At 35.3% G+C, this 19,649-nt stretch overlaps 1 protein-coding gene across 3 annotated transcripts in view; it reads left to right on the top strand.

The window, feature by feature from the left end:
* The window catches only part of LOC128559784 (uncharacterized), a 30,494-nt gene extending 26,261 nt beyond the window's left edge, over window positions 1-4,233 (top strand). For all 3 annotated transcript variants that reach the window (XM_053552325.1, XM_053552324.1, XM_053552326.1), the window contains one exon: window positions 185-4,233. In XM_053552325.1, the coding sequence (XP_053408300.1) occupies window positions 185-1,512 (1,328 nt within the window). In that variant the 3' untranslated portion in view covers window positions 1,513-4,233. The remainder of the gene's footprint in view (window positions 1-184) is intronic.
* Window positions 4,234-19,649: the final 15,416 nt, after the last annotated feature.

Here is a 19,649-nt window from a genome sequence, read left to right as displayed (position 1 = left end):
AAAGCTTTTTGTCTTTGTGATTCCTATCAGTTTATATTATGTTTAATTATGTAAAAAGGGCTGTACATGCACATATTTATATCTGTTTAATGGTTTGACAAATAATTATTTTGCTCAATAGCTTCTTATTATCTATTTATGATAATGAAATATTAAAAGATCTGATTTATTATTTTAATTTCAGGATTTGATAATGGTATGTCATACACTTCTGGAAAAACACTTGAAATGGCTGATCTACCCAGAAGAACTGACGTTATAAAATATGGCATCTATTCTCATGTTACCAGAGGTTGTTTCAGACTAGATGGCGCATCAATACGGAATAACAATGCACTTGGAACGATTCATAATTTAGGGTTTCTGTTGCACAATCAAATTGAAATTGAAGAAATAGGTCATGTTCGATTTGCTGAGCCTGGAGACTCGGGAGCATTGGTTATGACAGAGGAAGAAAACGGCGATTTGGTTGCTATTGGCCTGTTAGAAGGAGAAATGGATGGTATATACATAGTAACACCTATCTGCGATGTCCTAGCTGCTCTAGGGATACCAAGAAATCAAGGCTTAAAACGGTTTGGACCACTCACTGTTTCAACAAATCGGCTAAATGAACAATCGCAACATATACCGACGACACAAACAAATGCAACTCCAGATTCTGGAATATCGATAAGTAGCCAAAATTCACCAGAGCGTAATGACTTTCTGCAACTCGTTTCTAAAGTAGATAACCTAAGTGACAGATTTTCTAACGTTGAGCAGGATTTGCCTCAAGATGTAGCCAGACATGCTGCCGAAAATAATTATCAAATGACTGAAAAATTAAAAGCAATGGAAACTGACTTACAACATCAGTTTATGGAACACAGAAAACAATATACAGAAATTAAAGATCAAATGACTGGTAAAATAAATGCGATGGGGCATCAGTTACAGCAACAGTTCGAGGAACACAGAAAACAAAATACAGATCAAATGACCGAAAAAATGAATGCAATGGGACGTCAGTTACAACAACAGTCGGAGGAACACAAAAAACAAAATATAGAAATAAAAGATCAAATGACTGATAAAATTAATGCGATGGGACATCAATTACAGCAACAGTTCGAGGAACACAGAAAGCAAAATACAGATCAAATGACCGAAAAAATGAATGCAATGGAATATCAGTTACAACAACAGTCAGAGGAACACAAAAAACAAAATACAGAAATTAAAGATGAGATGACCGAAAAAATGAATGCTATGGGAGATCAGTTACAACAAAAGTTCGAGGAACACAGAAAACAAAATACAGATCAAATGACCGAAAAGATGAATGCAATGGGACATCAGTTACAACAACAGTCGGAGGAACAGAAAAAACAAAATACAGAAATCAAAGATCAAATGGATGCAATGGGACGTCAGTTGGAAAGAAAATATGACGAACAGAATCAAGAAATCAAACAGCAGATGGGCCTAATAACTGAGCTTCTGATGAAAATGAATCAAAACAAAGCATGAAGTACTTTCTATCTACATGATATTTCTTTAATAAGCGACTCCAAAGTAGTTTTCTAGACGTATATTTTTGTAGCAACCTGTCTGCTATCAGTATATCTTTCCACTACAGATTTGTTTCGTTGCAGGTCTATTTTTTCGATGCATACCTCTCCGGCTGTATTTGGGGTGCTCTGTACTCCCTTGTTCTTTTTAGTAATAAAATATATTAAATTTAAATTGGGAAGGGGTGGGGATCGGGACAAGCTCGATGGTAACTGTTTTGGCGGTAACGAGGCTAAACCGAATTACCATTAAAACAGTTTTCCGAGAGCCGGATATTCAAATATGCATCTACAACCAGTGCTAAATGATCTTATTTTTGCATTCCAAACTACATATTACAGAATAGATAAATAAAATCTGGAAAGTAGATCCCTCGGAAGCACCGAGAACAAGGCAAACAGTCAAAAACAAAACACTTTCTTTGTAGAACTCTCTTATTGTAGCGTGTTCAAACAAAGTACGGGAAATTAACGTTTGTAAATAGAAATGACGTGATGACGTTTCGAAGATGCTCTACAACGATGTTATGATTTAGTTTTATCACTTGTAACGCAACTGTTGTTTTTTTAAATTTTCGTGATATATATTTTTTCTGAATAGAAAAATCTACTACTAAGGGAGAGAGAGCAAGTAGATTTATCAAGGTATTTGATTTTATCAAATTTAACGTTATAGAATCAGAACGCAAATCGTGAGTTGTCATTAACACCTTGAGAGATTTGGCATTGACTTTGCCAGCCAAACATTCTAACCTGGTTTCATAAAGCTCGGATAGAATTTATGGTTTTTTAGTTTGTGTAGAATGTTTTTATACGATTTGACCTCTTGGCATTAATGTTTTACCCTATATAATCCAGTTTCAAACTATCTAGATTTATGAAAACAAGTATTCTGACCTGGTCTCATATAGATCCAGTTGAAACTGCATTTGACACAGATGTCCCCCTTTATGATGCCAGTTACGGACTGGACAAACGAAAATACCTAAAATGTCTTTTGAATAAAATTTTGACCTTGATCATAAATGAATCTTGCACGCGACACGTCGCTTTGTTATAGTGAGTAATTTTGCCAATTGTTTTATACCCACGCATGGACAAAAAGTTACATATGGCATACAGTCTTTGACATCCATTTCTCGCGCGGACAATCGGACGTGCACATGGACAGAGGTATCACTATATGGCCCCACATTTTATTGGTGTGTATGAAAATAGTACCTAGAAGGTTATTTCTATGGTTTGATCTGGTCACCTTGTAACGCAGTTTTATAGTATGCTATGATTTTGTTAACAGAAACATTCCGACTATGTTTCATTAAGATTGGGCTAAAATTGTGACCTCTAGATTATTGACAGCGAAATTGTGACAGACTGACGAAGGCGGACGACGGACGCTGTGCTACTTCAGTAGCTCACCATGAACACTTGTGCTAAACACAACTAAAAGTATATTCTTAGGACATCGGTATCCTCACTTCACTTCTTCTCACTGTAACGTCATAGTGTTTATTTGTTGATAACGCAAGAGCAAGTAAACTTTTATATCATCTTTACCTGCGTTATGAATCGGGGTAGCTGGTGGTATGGAAACTATTAAACATCAAGACACACGAGAAAAAAGAAACTGAAAGAGTATTTTTCTGTGAAAGTGGGATGGACTAGAAGGCTCGTGTAATTTTACATGCTAAACCGCATTTCTTAACTCTAGGTTAAATACTTTTTTGTGTTACATGCGACACATACAATAAGGCCCTTAAAGCACATTTTAAATCGGCCAAAGTTCTTTTCTGGTCAAACAAACCCTAGATGCAGAAAGACACATGCTGAACAACATTACTTACTAGTTTCATGACTCTAGGTCAAATTCTTTTTCGGGTACAATTTGCGACACAAACTTTGCCCATACTGCATATTTTTGACTAAATCAAGGGTCATAACTCTAGCTTGGCAAAGTGAAATCCCAAATAGAATATCAAATGCACAACGTTACATACTATATAACAATTCACTAATGTTTTATGACTCTAGGTCAGATAGTTTTGTGATGTATGCGGCAAAACCTTTGGGTCTATTAAGCATATATTTGACACAGTAAAGGGCCGTAACTCTGGTCTGGCTGACAGAAATAAAATGATCTCATAGTATTACGTACATAGTTAAAAACCTTTCAAAAATATAAGATAATTACTGGCCAGATAAATCAATTGTCTTAAATAGACTAGCCCAAAACTCTTAATAGACTAACTAAAATATGATGCTTCCTAAACAAACAGTAATGATAAAGCAAAAGACTACTGAGTAATGTTATGCAATAGTAAAACTGTATATTATATAGGCTGATGCTGTAAATCTTTAGAACATACTTATTTGAATAGACAATGACAATGAAAAAATGTTTATTTGATACTGGCCACCGGCCCATAATAGGATAATGCAATACAGAAAGACATTTTAGAGAAATGTACAGGTACGCTAAAGATATATATAATATAATTTTTTACTTATACACATGTATAATATCTATAAATATTAACAAACATGTATGTATTTTTCCAAAACATTATATATAAACTTATTTGACTAGACTTCCATATTATTTCAGTTTATGTAATTTTTTCAGAAGATTGAAAACAACACTGTGTTTTATATAGAAAAACAGAATAAAATGATACTGAAATAGAGCGACTCTGTCAAATATAGAACCAAGACCAAAACTTACAAATTCCAATTATTACAGTGCTGTACTGTCCTGGTTATTAAAGCGATATATCGCTTTTTGCTGAATTTATTGACCTTCTTAAAAACAAATTAAAAGTCCACACTGACCTGTGTAATCAAATTAAGATAGAATGGTCACACCTGTAAGATCTCTGTTGAATTTCATTATGTGTCGTATCTGACTTGTTGGTCTAGAGCTTTTTGCCATTGCTTTATCAAAAATGTTACTGTTAATAATATAACCTGCTGGTGGCAAGAGATTTTGCCTTTGTGACCAACACAACCCACAGGATAAACCTGCACATTTCACATACGTGCAAACTGATAATTGTCTTCGCTATTCGCTATTCAGTCAGTAACTCTTTAGTGAACACCCCTTTGAAAAATAAAAACTACTGCTAAAATTGAATGATGGCCCGATACATTTTGATTTAGCGGGCTAAAGGTCAATACTCTAAGACTTTCATGTTATCATACAGGACACCATTTTTTTCATAAAAACCTAGTCAATTTGTACTATAGACGTGATTATTATACCGGTATTAAGGATTGCGTGTCCTTTATTTAAAGAAATATTGTTTTATCACTGTAAAGGTTGCAGGAGAGAGGAGTTTGTTTTGTATTTTAAGCATATTCCAGGCATTCATAACATTTCCATTTGCAATGTGTTTAAGAAATTTAGAAGCAGCATCATATTTGCTTTATATTGTAATAGTCAGTAATATTGCATTAAACCTAACTTAGGCTGCTAAATTTCTATAATTAACTTGTGCATCTTTCAATTTGGACAGTATCATTAACTGTTGAAAGGGGTGCTTACAAAAGAGATACTGACTGAATGGCGAACAGAACAGTACAGACCATGAGACTGCACGGATGTGCAGGCTGATCTTGGCCTGCAGTGGTCGCAAATGCCACCAGCAGGCTAAGGGTTGAAATGACAGTATCAATTAAGATCTTTTCGATCGACTCAAAAATAGGCATTTAAACATAACCTCACTTCTTTAAAAATAAAACAAGGTTCGATATGTTTTCCTTATTTTCGATAAACACCATACAATCGTTTGTGCAAAGTCTATTGTCTGCCATCAATTATGTTGTAGGATAATAAAAAACGGCTCAAACGCTGTTACTGTCAATTTGTTGTAGTAAGATCATCACCTGTTTATTCAAATCAGCCAAAAAGATATGACACACTAAAAACAAGCAAGCTAGCCAACTGTTCTTATTTGCTCTTTTAAGTTTGATAGATGTCTTCTAGAATTTACCTAAAATGATTAGTTGTTCAAATGCACTTTGAATAAGAGTGCGCTACATATTAATTCAATTTTAAGAATTGGTGTGGCCGCCATTTGCTTTGATGGCAGCCGTGCATCTGCTGCGCATGGACAAGACGTAATTTCGACAAATGACCTGAGAAACATAGTTCCACTCCTCCAAGACAAATTGTTGCAGTTGCCTCAGATACTGTGGAGCACTTCTTCTGACAGCCTTACTGACTACATCCGAGATATGCTCAATCTGATTTTGGTCCGGGTTGTGGGATGGCATTGGCAGAACATTTACCCTGTTTACAGCTAGAACAGCCGCTGTGCGACATGCGGTGTGGCAAGGTGCACCATCCTGCATCAGTCGCATACCTCTATTATTCCTTAGATGAGTAATACAAACGGGAGCAAATCTCATTTATGTACCGACCAGCATTTAAATTACCGCGAATTATGACAGCAACAGTTTTCAAAGTGTGCTCATATCCCTCCCAAAATCATAACGGAACCTCTACCAAATGATTTCTTTCCGATTACATATCTATCTCTGAATCGTTCATTTCTCATTCGAAAATTTCGTGCACTACCATCTTTATCGTGATGCGTCAGTAAATAATACTGCCGCCCAGTCCGTTCTGGTTATCCGTAAGTGACGACGAGCCCAATGCAAACGGGTTCGTTTGTGCTAATTAGTTCAGATTATCCCATGAAATTGGCGTCTTCAGCGCACACCATTTTCCCTCAACCTTATGTGCAAAGTCTGAGCACTGATAGGGCGACCAATGCGTTCTAACTGTTACCCTTAATGTATCAGTAGCCCGACGCCGCCTGTCTTGAAGGTGTATATTCAGAATTTTTCTGTCCTGGTTTCTGGTAGTATGTCGTCCTCTGGGTTGGCGTGGCAGGTCACGGACAAAGCCTGTCTTTAAGCAGCCGCGAGACATATTACTGAGGTGTGATGCACGTTCAGCGTTCTTACAACCTGAAAGAGTACAAAATATAAAAATAACTATTCTTTCATATTACCTACAATTGTCGTCCACTCAAGACCAAAAAAAAATCTGCTTAAGTAGTTTGCGCAATAAAATGATAGGATAGGGCATAAGGATGTCAAAACATACTCCACAATTAACTAAAAAGTGTCACATACAACTTAACTTCGTGGAGGTAATGTGTACTAAGTTTCAAAGGAAGGACAAAATAATTAAGGAATTGGGGAGGCGGTATGTGAGTCCCAACCTCTGCCTTACCAAGAAAGAAATACGACATGAACAACTACACTTCATAGTGATCATTATGTATGAAACTTCGTTGTGACATAGGGGTTGGATATTCCCGCTTCGCTCATCCAGTATTAGTGTATGATACAAATCTACACTAAGGAAAATAAATTGAAATCTAAATATAACTTAAACATTGAACTAGTGTATGCCACAAACGATAGAGAGAGAGAGAGAGAGAGAGAGAGAGAGAGAGAGCGAGAGAGAGAGTGGGGGGGGGGGGGGGGTCCCATCTTTGTTAATCACAGAGAAAATATGACACTCGCATCAATACTTAAAGGTGATAACATACACATATCTGTAATTTTGTCTTAATCCTTCTAAAACTGTGAACGCAGTTCGCTCAATAATTTTGAAAAGGGATGGAGGGTGGGGGTGTCCCTGCAAACAATTTCGAAAACATATGTCGTTCGCAATTACATTTCGAAGAGATCACATATATGATTTTTAGTCGCTGTGAATATTTGTAAAATTAGTATGTTCTACAAACATGAAGCGCTCTTATCACCTCTAATCATTTAAGAAGGAAACATTTATACTACAAAGGTGTCATGTGAATGAAGTTTAATTGAAATTCTCTTTTAAATATGGAAGTCGTTCGCTTCACAAATGTCTTGTAACAGACCGCAATACCGCATGGCCAATCACAAGATGACTCGAATATACCCCGCAAAACTTTGTTTTTTTTCACAGCTGTATTTTTGACAGAATTTATAAAGGTATATAATGAAATCAAATATCGAATGATATAAAAGAAGAAAGACGCCCCTCCACTGTGATTGTTTTTTGGTTGTTGTGGTTAATCTATAAACTTCCTTAGTGAATGTGGGGTCTTTACCAAAGTTGTCTTTAAGTGATGTGTGGCTGCCCGGACTTATACAGAGTGTTGCTTTTATTCCTGATCCTTTTGAACCATGAAGTTCTTTTGATGTGAAATAGATTTCTGCTTACGCCGATTCTAGGCGAGGAGGAGTGATACTTCTAAGGGATATTCTTTTAGATGTGATAAATCTTCACAACAGCAGCTCTCCATTAATTGTGACGGCTGTAAGGGGTCGCCTCGTACCTAGGTTCAATATATTTAAAGAGTAAAAACAGTTTTTATAATAAGGCGCCCAGGTTAGACAAGGTAAATCTTGGAAAAGATCATTTGGAAGCTTAGAGCGCAAACAAATAACACAACAGATGACTTGGTTTCATTGAGTCAGTTCAGGAGACGTAAAAAATACAACACCTCTCACGCCCCCAAGCACCTGCTTAAGCGGAATTCTATTACAGTAAAAATGAATTTTGCCCATGGTCCTGAATCATGCTGAAAACATCTTAAAACAAGTAGTAGGTGGTCTTTGAATGTGCGAATGAACTTTTGCATATCAAAATGTTCGTTAAAGTATGTAGATTCCATATCTCTGATAGTGATTTAACACCCGATACTACCTAGTATGTGGACGACTAAACAACAAGAACGAGTACCCTTGAATTCAAGTAAAAATTGTTCACGTATGCAATTGTGTTACTTTGTCTTTGACTTTTCCCGTGTCACTCCGTACGTAGATACTAAATGTTGTTATATTGTATGATCCTTTTTTAATCATGTAGTCCATGCAATTTTACAATCAATAGAGATTTACTTTAACCAGTCCTAGGGCCTTGCAAAGTGTTCCTAAAGTCATTGCCCCACATCAACAGACTCAGTCAAACCAGTTCTGCATTATTTTTCTTGGTTGCATTCTGTGTTTCCAAAGTATATTCTTAAAGATTTACTGATCTCACAACAGCATTAAAATGGCTTCTAAAATATCGTCAAGTACTTAGAGTTAGTTACATTTTGTGGTCCTTTAGGTGCTTACCTCGGAGCTAGGGGAATGAGTGGTTTTGCCTAATTAATATTTCTCTGTTGAATACACTAAGTCTGCTATTATATTGTTTAGCTGCGTTCGATGCCTCCAGGATATTCTTACGAATATTTTGACCACCACGACAGCAATGGCAATGTAGCATCTGTAAAAAAAATCCTCCCGCACTTAGTGTTGTTTAATTTTCTGGTTATGGAATTCATTCTATTTTACTGTAATAATGTTCCAGTTGTACATTGCATTTCCTTCCGTGAACATGCTCAGTTAAATCGATTCTGCTATTATCTTGGTTGGCTGCATTCTATGCTTTCAAAGAATTTTCGTATAGATTTTATTTGCTTTGTCGGAATTTTTAGCATATGCCTTAGAAATATATCATGACACAGCGGATAATCCACTGGATTCGGTATGAATCATCTTAACAAAGCATTTTCCTTATGCCTTTATGAGCCAAATCACCATCTTGTTTTCATGCTTTGTATGTTGTTGTTTCCAAGACGTAAGCAATACATACAGCATTAAACGTGCATTCAGACACTTTCGTAACAAACCTGCTCTGGCATCATCTAGTACTCTATTTATCTTCAGGATCTACACAGAAATGTATTTCGTGTGGTCTATTAAATGCATACAACAATTGTAAAAGTATATGTTTTGTTTAGTCTATTCCCGACATTTCAGATTTTAATGGCGACAAGAACATTATTGATAGGTTCATTCTGGTAATGAGGACAACAGAAATAAATATAATTGTTGTCCATTTCTCCATGTCGTTCTCTCTAGACTTCATTAGATGTGAAATAAAACTTCAAAGGGACCTCCGTGGTCGATTGGTTAAGGTCGCTGACTTCAAATCACTTGTCCCTCATCGATGTTGGTTCGAGCCTCACTCGGGGCGTTGAATTCTTCATGTGAGGAAGCCATCCAGCTGGCTTACGAAAGGTCGGTGGTTCTATCCAGGTGCCCGCTCGTGATGAAATAATGAATTGTTCTTCTCTGATCACCAGACATATATATATTTCATTGGTTTGTGAAATGCAAATATAATTAAAGCTTATTTTGACCAATTTTTCTTTCTTCAATGATATTTTAGAAACTACCTGAAGCTGATGACGATGAAATTCACCGTAGAAACGTTGTATCAAGTGATATGGCTCATTAGGAGATAGGTTTGAACATAACTTCTAACGCCTATTGATACTATTGATCTATCAATCAATCAATCAACGGGCCTCCGTGTCCAAGTGGTTAAATTCGCTGATTTCGAATAACTTCAATAACTCCCCACTCACCGTTATGGGTTCGAAACGGCTTGCTTAGGGTGTGTGAGGAAGCCATCCAGCTTGATTACTGGAGGAGTTTGGTGGTTCTTTATATGCGCCCGTCCATAATTAGTCTCCTGAACCATCAAAAGTTTGCAAGTCGCCATATGACCAATAATCGGGTTTGTGTGACGTAAACCCAAAAATGAAAAACAATCAACCATTCATTCATACTACTGTTTGCAGATCAAATTGCCCTTTCGCCTTTTCTTAATACAAAAGCAGCGATGCTGAAGCTATTTTTGGAACTCGTCTATACAGGTAACTCCGCCTTTCCGATACGAGTAAAAATACTGAATGAACTTGAGAAATGATGATTCAAATACTGTTGCAACGGGTGTTTAACCGGATTGTAACAGACGTACTAGATATAATCTTCATTTAAAATGTAAATGAATCTTGCCACAATGTACACTACATTTAGGTAGCGTGGATATGAAAAAAGACACCCTCTTATACATAACAGGCCTTTTTCTGCCTGAAAAAAGTTGGCAATTTCTTACGGAATATGTGAGTCTTAGTCTAACTAATTTGACGCGATCCTAGGAAACAGTTACGAGTAGTTTTCTCCACTCGAAAGAAATTGTCATCGCTAGATTGAGGTTTAAATGCTGATTTTGTTGCGAATATGAGACAATTTCAAATAAAACTTACATGTACAAAAAGGTAGTCCAAATAATTGTACTCAAGAGTTGAATATCATTATATTTTTGACTGGTTGATATCACTTTTAGGTAGCTTTTAGGTAGGCACGTAATATATCAAAATGTAAAATCGGTCTAACCGAGGTCTCATTATTTAGACTAATCAAAAGGGGGATTCAATTCCTCATTAATTTATGTAAAAATTATCATAATTTCCCTTAACACGATTAACGTTACATATAATGTGCAAGCAATAAAACCATTAACTTAACATGACGGTGTACTGTTATTTATCCTCAATTATTTTGGTCTTTTTAGAGTGACCGTCACAAATATTCAACAAACTAAATGTCAAATTATTTTGCCTTATGTGAGTCTATAACTGGTTCTTTCCATGAACGTAGACAAGGCTTATCAACTGCCTGTATGTAAATAACTGAAATAGTGTTTAAACGACTTCAAATAAATAGTAGGCCTAGATAAATTCACATACAAGAAGAATCTAAACCCCACCAAAAATAAAATAAAAAACTAAATCTATAATCTAGAGATAGTACCTAAGTTTTTCAAATCATAGGTTTGAAGTTAAAAAGCTTTGAAATGAAGAGAAACGTCCATATATTTCTCAAAAACAGAAATATAGACAATATTTTAACCAGAAGTGCGGAGTTATGAGCATTTAATATTTTCATGATAACGAAAATTTTGTGATCAAGGAAATGTAACTCTTCTTGAACATGGAGAGCATAAACATCAAAGGGACATAATATAGTCAATATTTTCTAATTGGGTGCATTTGATTTAACATTCAACTTTGATCTGGATTGCTAAATAATGATCCATGATACTGTGTGCTAAAAATTTAGAACATCTGGAACAGTCTATTAACAGCAAAACTATGCTTTAGCAGAATCTAAATAGAGTTAAGCTCTAACTGGGACTCGAACCCAGGACCTCTCACCCCTAAGGCAGACACTCTACCACTTCCTATAACAGCAGTAGCTAATAGCTATGCAGTTTAATTGCTGGATTACATTGCGTGAACTGGAACAATAATCGGTGAACTCCGGATTATCGGCGTATTCGCTTTGTTACCTAACGGCAATTTTTGTGTAAAGAAAAAATATAATCTAATGCTGCCAACGTCATAATTGGTCAAATCTGCCCAAATTTCTCTGACGTGTTGTTCAGAGTATGAACTTACTAACTGGCAGTACCAGTAAAATATTACTTACACTGAATCTTTTATATTTGCCCTTTTTGCAGCTGCCGAACGGCAAAGACGATGAGATTTGTCCAAATATAAGTAATTATTTTACCAGTTTTGAGAGGATTTCAATTGATGGGAAATTACAGTTACAAACTAAATACCTTTCTGCAACACATGGAGTCATTAGCATTCACTGTCAATCAGTATTATGACTGAGATCGACTGTCATTCATTCATTTCAAAGTTTCATAGACAGAGTCCGTTGTTTACATTTTTATCGTAACCGGTGCACTTGTAAAAATCACTTTAGTTTGAAAAATCAAAGTATGCGAAGAGCTATGGTACGGTCTCTATATAATCATGAAGTTAGATTTGCGATAGTTAAGCTACGGAAGACTCTGCAGAAGTTTGAATATCAAATATCAGTTTTTATGGATATGACAATTAGATCTACAAGTGTTGCGTAACCTGGAAGGTTCAATGATACCTTTCTATAAAACCTTATATACCTTGCGTGGATGGAAATTTTGTCGATAATAATTGTCATAACAAACAAAAAACGCTGTTTTCATTTGAACGTAGTTGAAATATGCAATATTCTACTTTTAAAAGATATCCATTATCACCTTATTGCACTTTACAATGTATGCAAGTACGGCGATACTTCAAAGATAGAGTCAGAGCACGCGCTTTGCGTGACGTAAAGAAAAACGTTTCACGACAAGGGTGAATGAATAATTTATTGCGGATGAGGCGGGGTCAACTTGTCAGGATTACTCCAAAAATAGCTTCAGCTTCACAGTTATTGTGACGTAAATGTGCAACTCTATCGATTTGAAAAAAGTTGAAGGGGCAATTTGATCTGCAAACAGTAGTAATGAAATAGTTTACAGTATTAAATTATTTATTAGGCTCTAACACAATCTAAAAATAAAACGAGCATGCGCAATGTAATAGTTTATTTATTCATTTAATTATTTTAAGCCTGTTATATCTGGTTTTCTTTAAAAAAAAATTTATCTATTGTTATATTTTTGGTGGTTGCTGCCACCAGTGTCAAAAAGCATACTAAGTTTGGGAAATTGAAATTGTGTCAGTTCTTAAGACCAGCCTAACACCCAAAAATAGTTCCAGGCTTTCCAGAGAAATAATTATCTACACAACGTGCAGAATATGCAATGCTACACAAGGTATGCCTTAATACCATTTTATAGTTCAAACGTCGTTTTTATCCAATGACAAGCAAGGGATTTTCAAAAAAGTAACCAACTTATTTTCATGTTGTTTCATAACTGAAGAATCTGATCCACTTAATCATGAAGTAGTTCAAAATTAATGATTATTCATTGTTCCGCCTACTATGGATTTCCCACATTCTAGGAGGCGGAGCAATAACCAAAGCAGGGACTGCATACAAGAAATAATGTGTCTATGTAATAAACGGACAAAATAGATAAATGAGCCGTGCCATGAGAAAACCAACATAGTAGGCTGTAGCATCCGCACAGTCTGGTCAGGATCCATGCTGTTCGCTAACAGTTTCTCTAATTCCAATAGGCTTTGAAAGCGGACAGCATGGATCCTGACCAGACGTCTGGATCCATGCTGGTCGCAAACCCACTATGATGGTTTTCTCATGGCGCAGCTCAAATATCAAATAATGTTTTTGTAACCCTGGCTTCCCGTTATTTGTATGGAAATGCGTAACAAACGAAGTCATAGGTACAGCATAGTTATTTATTTCTGTTCAGCTTTATATAATAAATTGACACGAAATCTTCTCGTAAAACCAGTCTATTATACGACATGTGGATATAGAGATTTCTAACGTCAAAACGCTCAAACGTCGCTCTGAAATTAACAATTACACATATTTTACTATATGATCCTGTCAGCTGGTACGCAGTAACTAAAGATATATAATATACATGTCGTCATTTATATAAATGATAAAATATAAAATAGTTCCGTACTTGTACTTGTGGTTCGACAGTTCTTTTATATTTAAAACAATACAATCCTTGATCCCAAGTGTATAATAGGTCCATTAACAAGCAAAAGCTTTACAGATCAAAAGTACAATAAATACACGTGTAAATACAAAGATATACATGTATGGAATACATACACATTTGCCAATAGTAACACAATTACTTAGACTTGTAAAAATTACTTACACCCTTCAGATACTTATACAAATACTTATACAAATACTTACTGTATCTATGGGATCCACAGCCCACATACAATTCTGGTAACACACTCTCTACACACTCTTTATGTCCCTTCCCAGGTGCAGTGGTGCTCTGAACTGCTGTAACCAATAAATTAGTAAAGTAAAAAGTGACAAAGATAAAGTTCGATCATTTGACAGTCCGGGAAAAAATGGCGCGAGGCGGGAAAGTCAAAGGAAGCAATAAAACAACTCAATCCAACCGATAAATACACAATTCCACAGCCAACGGAAAACCTGTACAAAAAACCTACATACCTTTTATCTCTATGTATTGCCTAACCATTAATTTGCCAAAATAATTAAGCTTTAATGCATCTAAATGTGCATATGAAAATGCACGATGTTACACTATCGATCACCTGTATTCTACTGCCCTAAGTATCAGAAGAATTCCGAATAAAATAAATAAACCATTACTATACTATTTAGGCTACAGGCCACTAAATTTAAACCAATACCATACTGTTATAAACTATGTATAAAATCTGCACCCGTCACATTTTTAGTTTCATTTTAATGCAAGCTGTACTGTCATAGTTCAAGTTTGACCTTTCTGCACATTTCACTACCTCTACTGGTCTAAAAATAAACCAGGGTGCACTTAGATTCTACTTGGTCTTGTTTTATTTATACATGTAGTTGCTTAAATTGTACTGTTAGACCATTACGAGTTAAACCTGCATATTGTATTTCCATTGAATTAGAATATAAAATTGTGTTCTACAAACTACTCGATAAAACTTAGTCGTCTACTATGTATTTATGATATAAACTAAATTAAAATCTTCCAGCACTGGATCAACCGCTGTTTTGCTAAAGGTTAGCACTAAAATGACCTTCTATAAAGTTGTAGTAAACATGTACTTCTCCATCATGAGTGAAGATAAGACTAGCCAATGAATTCCAAGAGACTGAAGAAGGCGTGGTTTAGTTTACTTCAGAGAGAGCTTTTTGTTTCTTTAACCTGTCAGTTAAATGAAATGGGGCGTTTAAACTATAAATAGGTTATAGATCATTTATTGAACTTCTAACGCATTAGGTTTTGCCTTCACTACGCTACGCTCCGTTTCGGCAAACTTAATTGCATTAGAAGTTCAATAAATGATCTATAACCTATACTTAATGTAAATTCGGCAACTAAAATCAACATGAACGCTTTACCACGTGTATGAATACAAATATGCAAATTTATTGTCACGTGAATAAACGATGACCTCATGTCACCTGAAACGGAGCATTGGTTGTTCCTTATCATCGTATCGTATCATAGTGCTGTCCTAGAGGTCACGTAGAAAAGATGGAAACCTAGCCTGGGAATCCAGACTGACAATTTCTGATTTTACCCTGGGAAAACCCCTTTCTTGACCGCAGTGTGACATTTTCTCGGTCTGACTAAAGTTGTAAGTTTGTCCGACTGAATGTCTAGCAGTTTATAGCAGTGTATAGCGGACTTTTAAGTATAAGAGATGGAGTGATAATTAATGCACCTCTAAAATACACTGGCTGCAGAACTGACATTCTGAGGTACATTTGTGGTGCATGTTTGTGGTGTTTTCTTTCAAATCACATCTGAAAACCACAGCTATCTGACAAGGACTTTAACCAGCATTTTCTAGGTCCAAAAGTGGTCATAATTTGCTCAAAATACATGCCAGAGTTATGGGACTTGACCCAGTGAGGTTGGTAATTGATCTAGAAAAAGAAAAAAATAAGTTTCAAATCTATGTGCATTTTAGTAATAGCTGTATGTACTTGCACCCAAAACGTTAACCAGAATTTTCCAAGTCCAAAAGGGGGCATCATTTGGCCAAAATGAAGGTCAGAGTTGTGGGACTTGGTGCTATCAACTAGTTTTATAACCCCGAAGTCACATGTGAAGTTTCAATTCAATATCTCATTAGTTTTTGAGGTAGAAACTTGCATGTAAAACTTTAACCAGAATTTTCTAAGTTCAAAACGAGGCATAATTTCCTCAAAATACATGTCAGAGTTATTGAACTTGACCCAGTGAGGTTGGTAAGTGACCTAGAAAAAGAAAAAAATAAGTTTCAAAGCTATATGCCTTTAAATTATAGCTGTATGCACTTGCATGCAAAAACTTAACCAAGGTATAACGCCGACGCCGACGCCGACGCCGACGCCAGGGTGAGTAGAATAGCTAGACTATTCTTCGAATAGTCGAGCTAAAAAGAAGACGAAAAGAAAACCTGACAGAAACATGGATCGCTGGCTGAAAAGTAGTTCCATAGATGGAAATCAACAGAACCCATAAGTAATTCTGAACGTTTGGCGAAGTTGGTCTGACACATTTCTTTAGATACAAGTGTATAGTATTTTTCAATTTAAAAAATGAGGGACAAAGTATTTACAGAAAGTAGACACATTTATTTCTGTTAGTTGTCAGATTTTCTGATTATTTACAGTACATATAGAGATCAGTACGTAGACATATCTGATTAACAAACTGTTTCAAAGAGTGAATTTATCAGGATATAACTAATTGTTATATTTTCAATAAACCACTGAAAATCATTAAAAACAGAATAATTTCAAATTGATGATTTTATAATATTCATGGAAACAATATGATAAACTATTTATTAGAAATAATAGCTCTAATATGAAAATAGAAAACACTTACCGTCGCTTATTTTCAAATATTTCTTTTACTTAATATTTTGTCATAGAAAACTGCGTAAATCAACATGACATATACGAGTGCAAGCTTGTTATTATTTGATATTCTAACACGACCAGCAAATAACCTACATACATGTAGAGCAAAATCTCGGGTTGTTCTGCAATATACCACTCGCGTGCAATGACGTCATCCGATCCAGGTGCGTATAAGAAATCAAAACTCGGGTTATTTTACGATAAACCACGTTTGGGAACTTATTATTTCTTAAATATATCGATAAGTTTATCAAATTAATTGTAGCTATCTGATGAACTATACATAAAATGAGAATAGCCTGCAATCCTTTCTTATCTCATGTTTGATAAATATGTTGCAACTTTCTTTCAATTTCATTCATTTCCAAAAACATTTACGTGCAATGAAATTGTTAATCCAAGGAAAACTTGCCTTTTCCCCCACAAACTACTTGTCTTTTTCAGTTTCTAACGGCAACTAATGTTGCTGTAAACCCATGTCCTCCTTGGCAACAGTAAAAAATAATTATACAAATGATTTACATACGGAGAATTTTATGTAGTTAATTAGTTGCTGTTATATGGCTACGCATTAATGCAAACAAAACAAATACAATTTGCGCATAGTTTCATTCTTACAGTTGTCCTGTTAAGCTGACGTGTTCAAATCTAACGTATAAGATAAAATCATCGATTGACCATTGAGTATAGATAAAATGTTTAAAACTTGTCAGTTCGCAGTTTTTCAGATTAGTCATTAGTAAAGATTTTCAGTTATTTGTATATAAGTCACTCTAGACCCTTCGTCTTCGTATCAAACATGTACATGTATGCTCAATTCACGGAGGACTTACGAAATAAAACAAACAAGTAAAAAATGGAATTGACAAGGACTATAGAGTGGACGCAGTGGTCCAATGGTTAAACTGTGACCGCTCAGCACGATCACACGCCCCGCGCCCCTCCCCACCCCTAACAATTCTAATATTCGGATAAGATACCTTGGCATGGTTGTTTTACAACTACCAAAGAAACTCCCTGAACGGAAACTGTTACTTACACCCTCCATATGGGTTACCTGTAGCGGCTTAAATTAAACTAAGATATCATCAATCATTTGACGTTTGTGTAGTAACATATTATTCAGCCTAACGCTTTTGACCAAGACGTTTTTCTTCATATAATAATTTGTTGCGTACTGCAATACCCGTCTTCAAAACACACCAACATGTCTTACATGCTTTTTATTAAAAGTAACTGGATTAACTTTAACTGCATTAAGTGCAATCACTGATAAGCCCGTGTTATCATTATTTAAATAAGGCCCATTCTCAACGCCCAACCAATCGACAGTAACCCGCTGATAAAAAAGATAACATAAATAAGGAAGTGTTCAATTTCATGATTCACCTTTAATAGTGAATACTAGATATATAAATGTTGAATATCTCTTATCTGAGAGTGAATTGCTTAAATTATGTTTACGAGTACTAGGCTAATCTCAGGTAGAAACGAATACATTTATGTTTATGTACTCACCAGCTGATAATATGATTATTTCTCCAAACATATCTTCAGTAAATTTGAGTTTGATCGTAACAAAAAACAAAACAAAAAACCAAAAAAAAAAAAAAAAAAAAAAAACCACAATTTGGAGGTAAATTTTCCATTGTAAACTTCAGCTGTTTAGATTATTTCAAAAGCAGCTTTTCCCCCGTAAGATATAGTTAGCTGTTTTAGTTAGTAATCACCATTTATATAAAAATGATTTTGAAATATTTGTCCATATTCCATATTCATATGGATAAAAAATCAAGTTCTGCTACCGTCGCTGGAGACATTCAAGTCTTATTTGGTTTTCCGGCAAAATTAAAAAGTAAATCCTAAATCAGGGAACCAAGTAGTATTTTCTGACGTAGAAATGCACTTGCAATCTTAAACTTCATTTACTGTTGTACTAAAAAAATAAAGTTTCTGATTCTAATATTAAGAATTATTATATAACAATCATATTTTGTTATTCTCCAGTTCCGTAGCACGTTTTAATGTCCTTTCAAAGAGCTGGATTTAAGACACTTGTCATTTAAAATGTCTTGAAAACCGGACAAAAGAAGTTTTATATCTAGAATTTTAAAGATATCTCAAAATCTTTTTATTTATGAAAAATATGAGTGCTGAATTGTTTAAAATGGTTTTTTTATTGCTTTTGTTTATTTTATGACTACACTATTAAAGCTCTTTTTGAACGTTTTGAAAATCACATCTTGAATTTTACGATGCAACGTGATTTCTTGAGATGAGTTATCAGTTGAAAAAATCTAACAGCTGTCCGTCGATAGACAAATTTAGCTCCCAATTAACACACGGAGAAGGCTTTGGCATGCAGTAGTAAAACTTCATAGGATGATTCTTCGTGATCACTAGATGAACAAAATTGTTTGGTAGTCACTTAGTCATCGAAAATTTTGGTGACAGTCACTTTGAGTCGTAAACAGTTTCCGATTGATAGGTGAGATGGTTTGAGTCTGCAGTATTCAGACTTCTATTAATGGTAATAAGGTGAACGTTATGGCTTAAAAGTCAATAGGTCAATGTTTAGGGTCACAGTAACCCTCAGACTGAAAACGATTTCCGCTCAATAACTGGAAAATGTTTGGGTCTGCAGTTGTCAAACTGGAAAAGGATGATTACCTGAAGTCATTTCATGACCGTTTTTGTTTCCGGACCAGTAGGTCAAAGTTTATGGACAGAGATTGAAAATAAACAATTGCTGAGGAACACAAAATGCGCAGCAAACCACATTCTTAATCCCCACCATGCTCCAAAGTGGAATAAGTTAAAACATAGCAAAAGTTTCTTCTAGGGCACATCTATATTTATATAATGATCATCTAGTTGATATTT

The sequence above is a fragment of the Mercenaria mercenaria genome, chromosome 10, assembly GCF_021730395.1.
Source record: "Mercenaria mercenaria strain notata chromosome 10, MADL_Memer_1, whole genome shotgun sequence".
NCBI classification, from domain to species: domain Eukaryota; kingdom Metazoa; phylum Mollusca; class Bivalvia; order Venerida; family Veneridae; genus Mercenaria; species Mercenaria mercenaria.
This window is presented reverse-complemented; position numbering and strand designations above follow the sequence as displayed.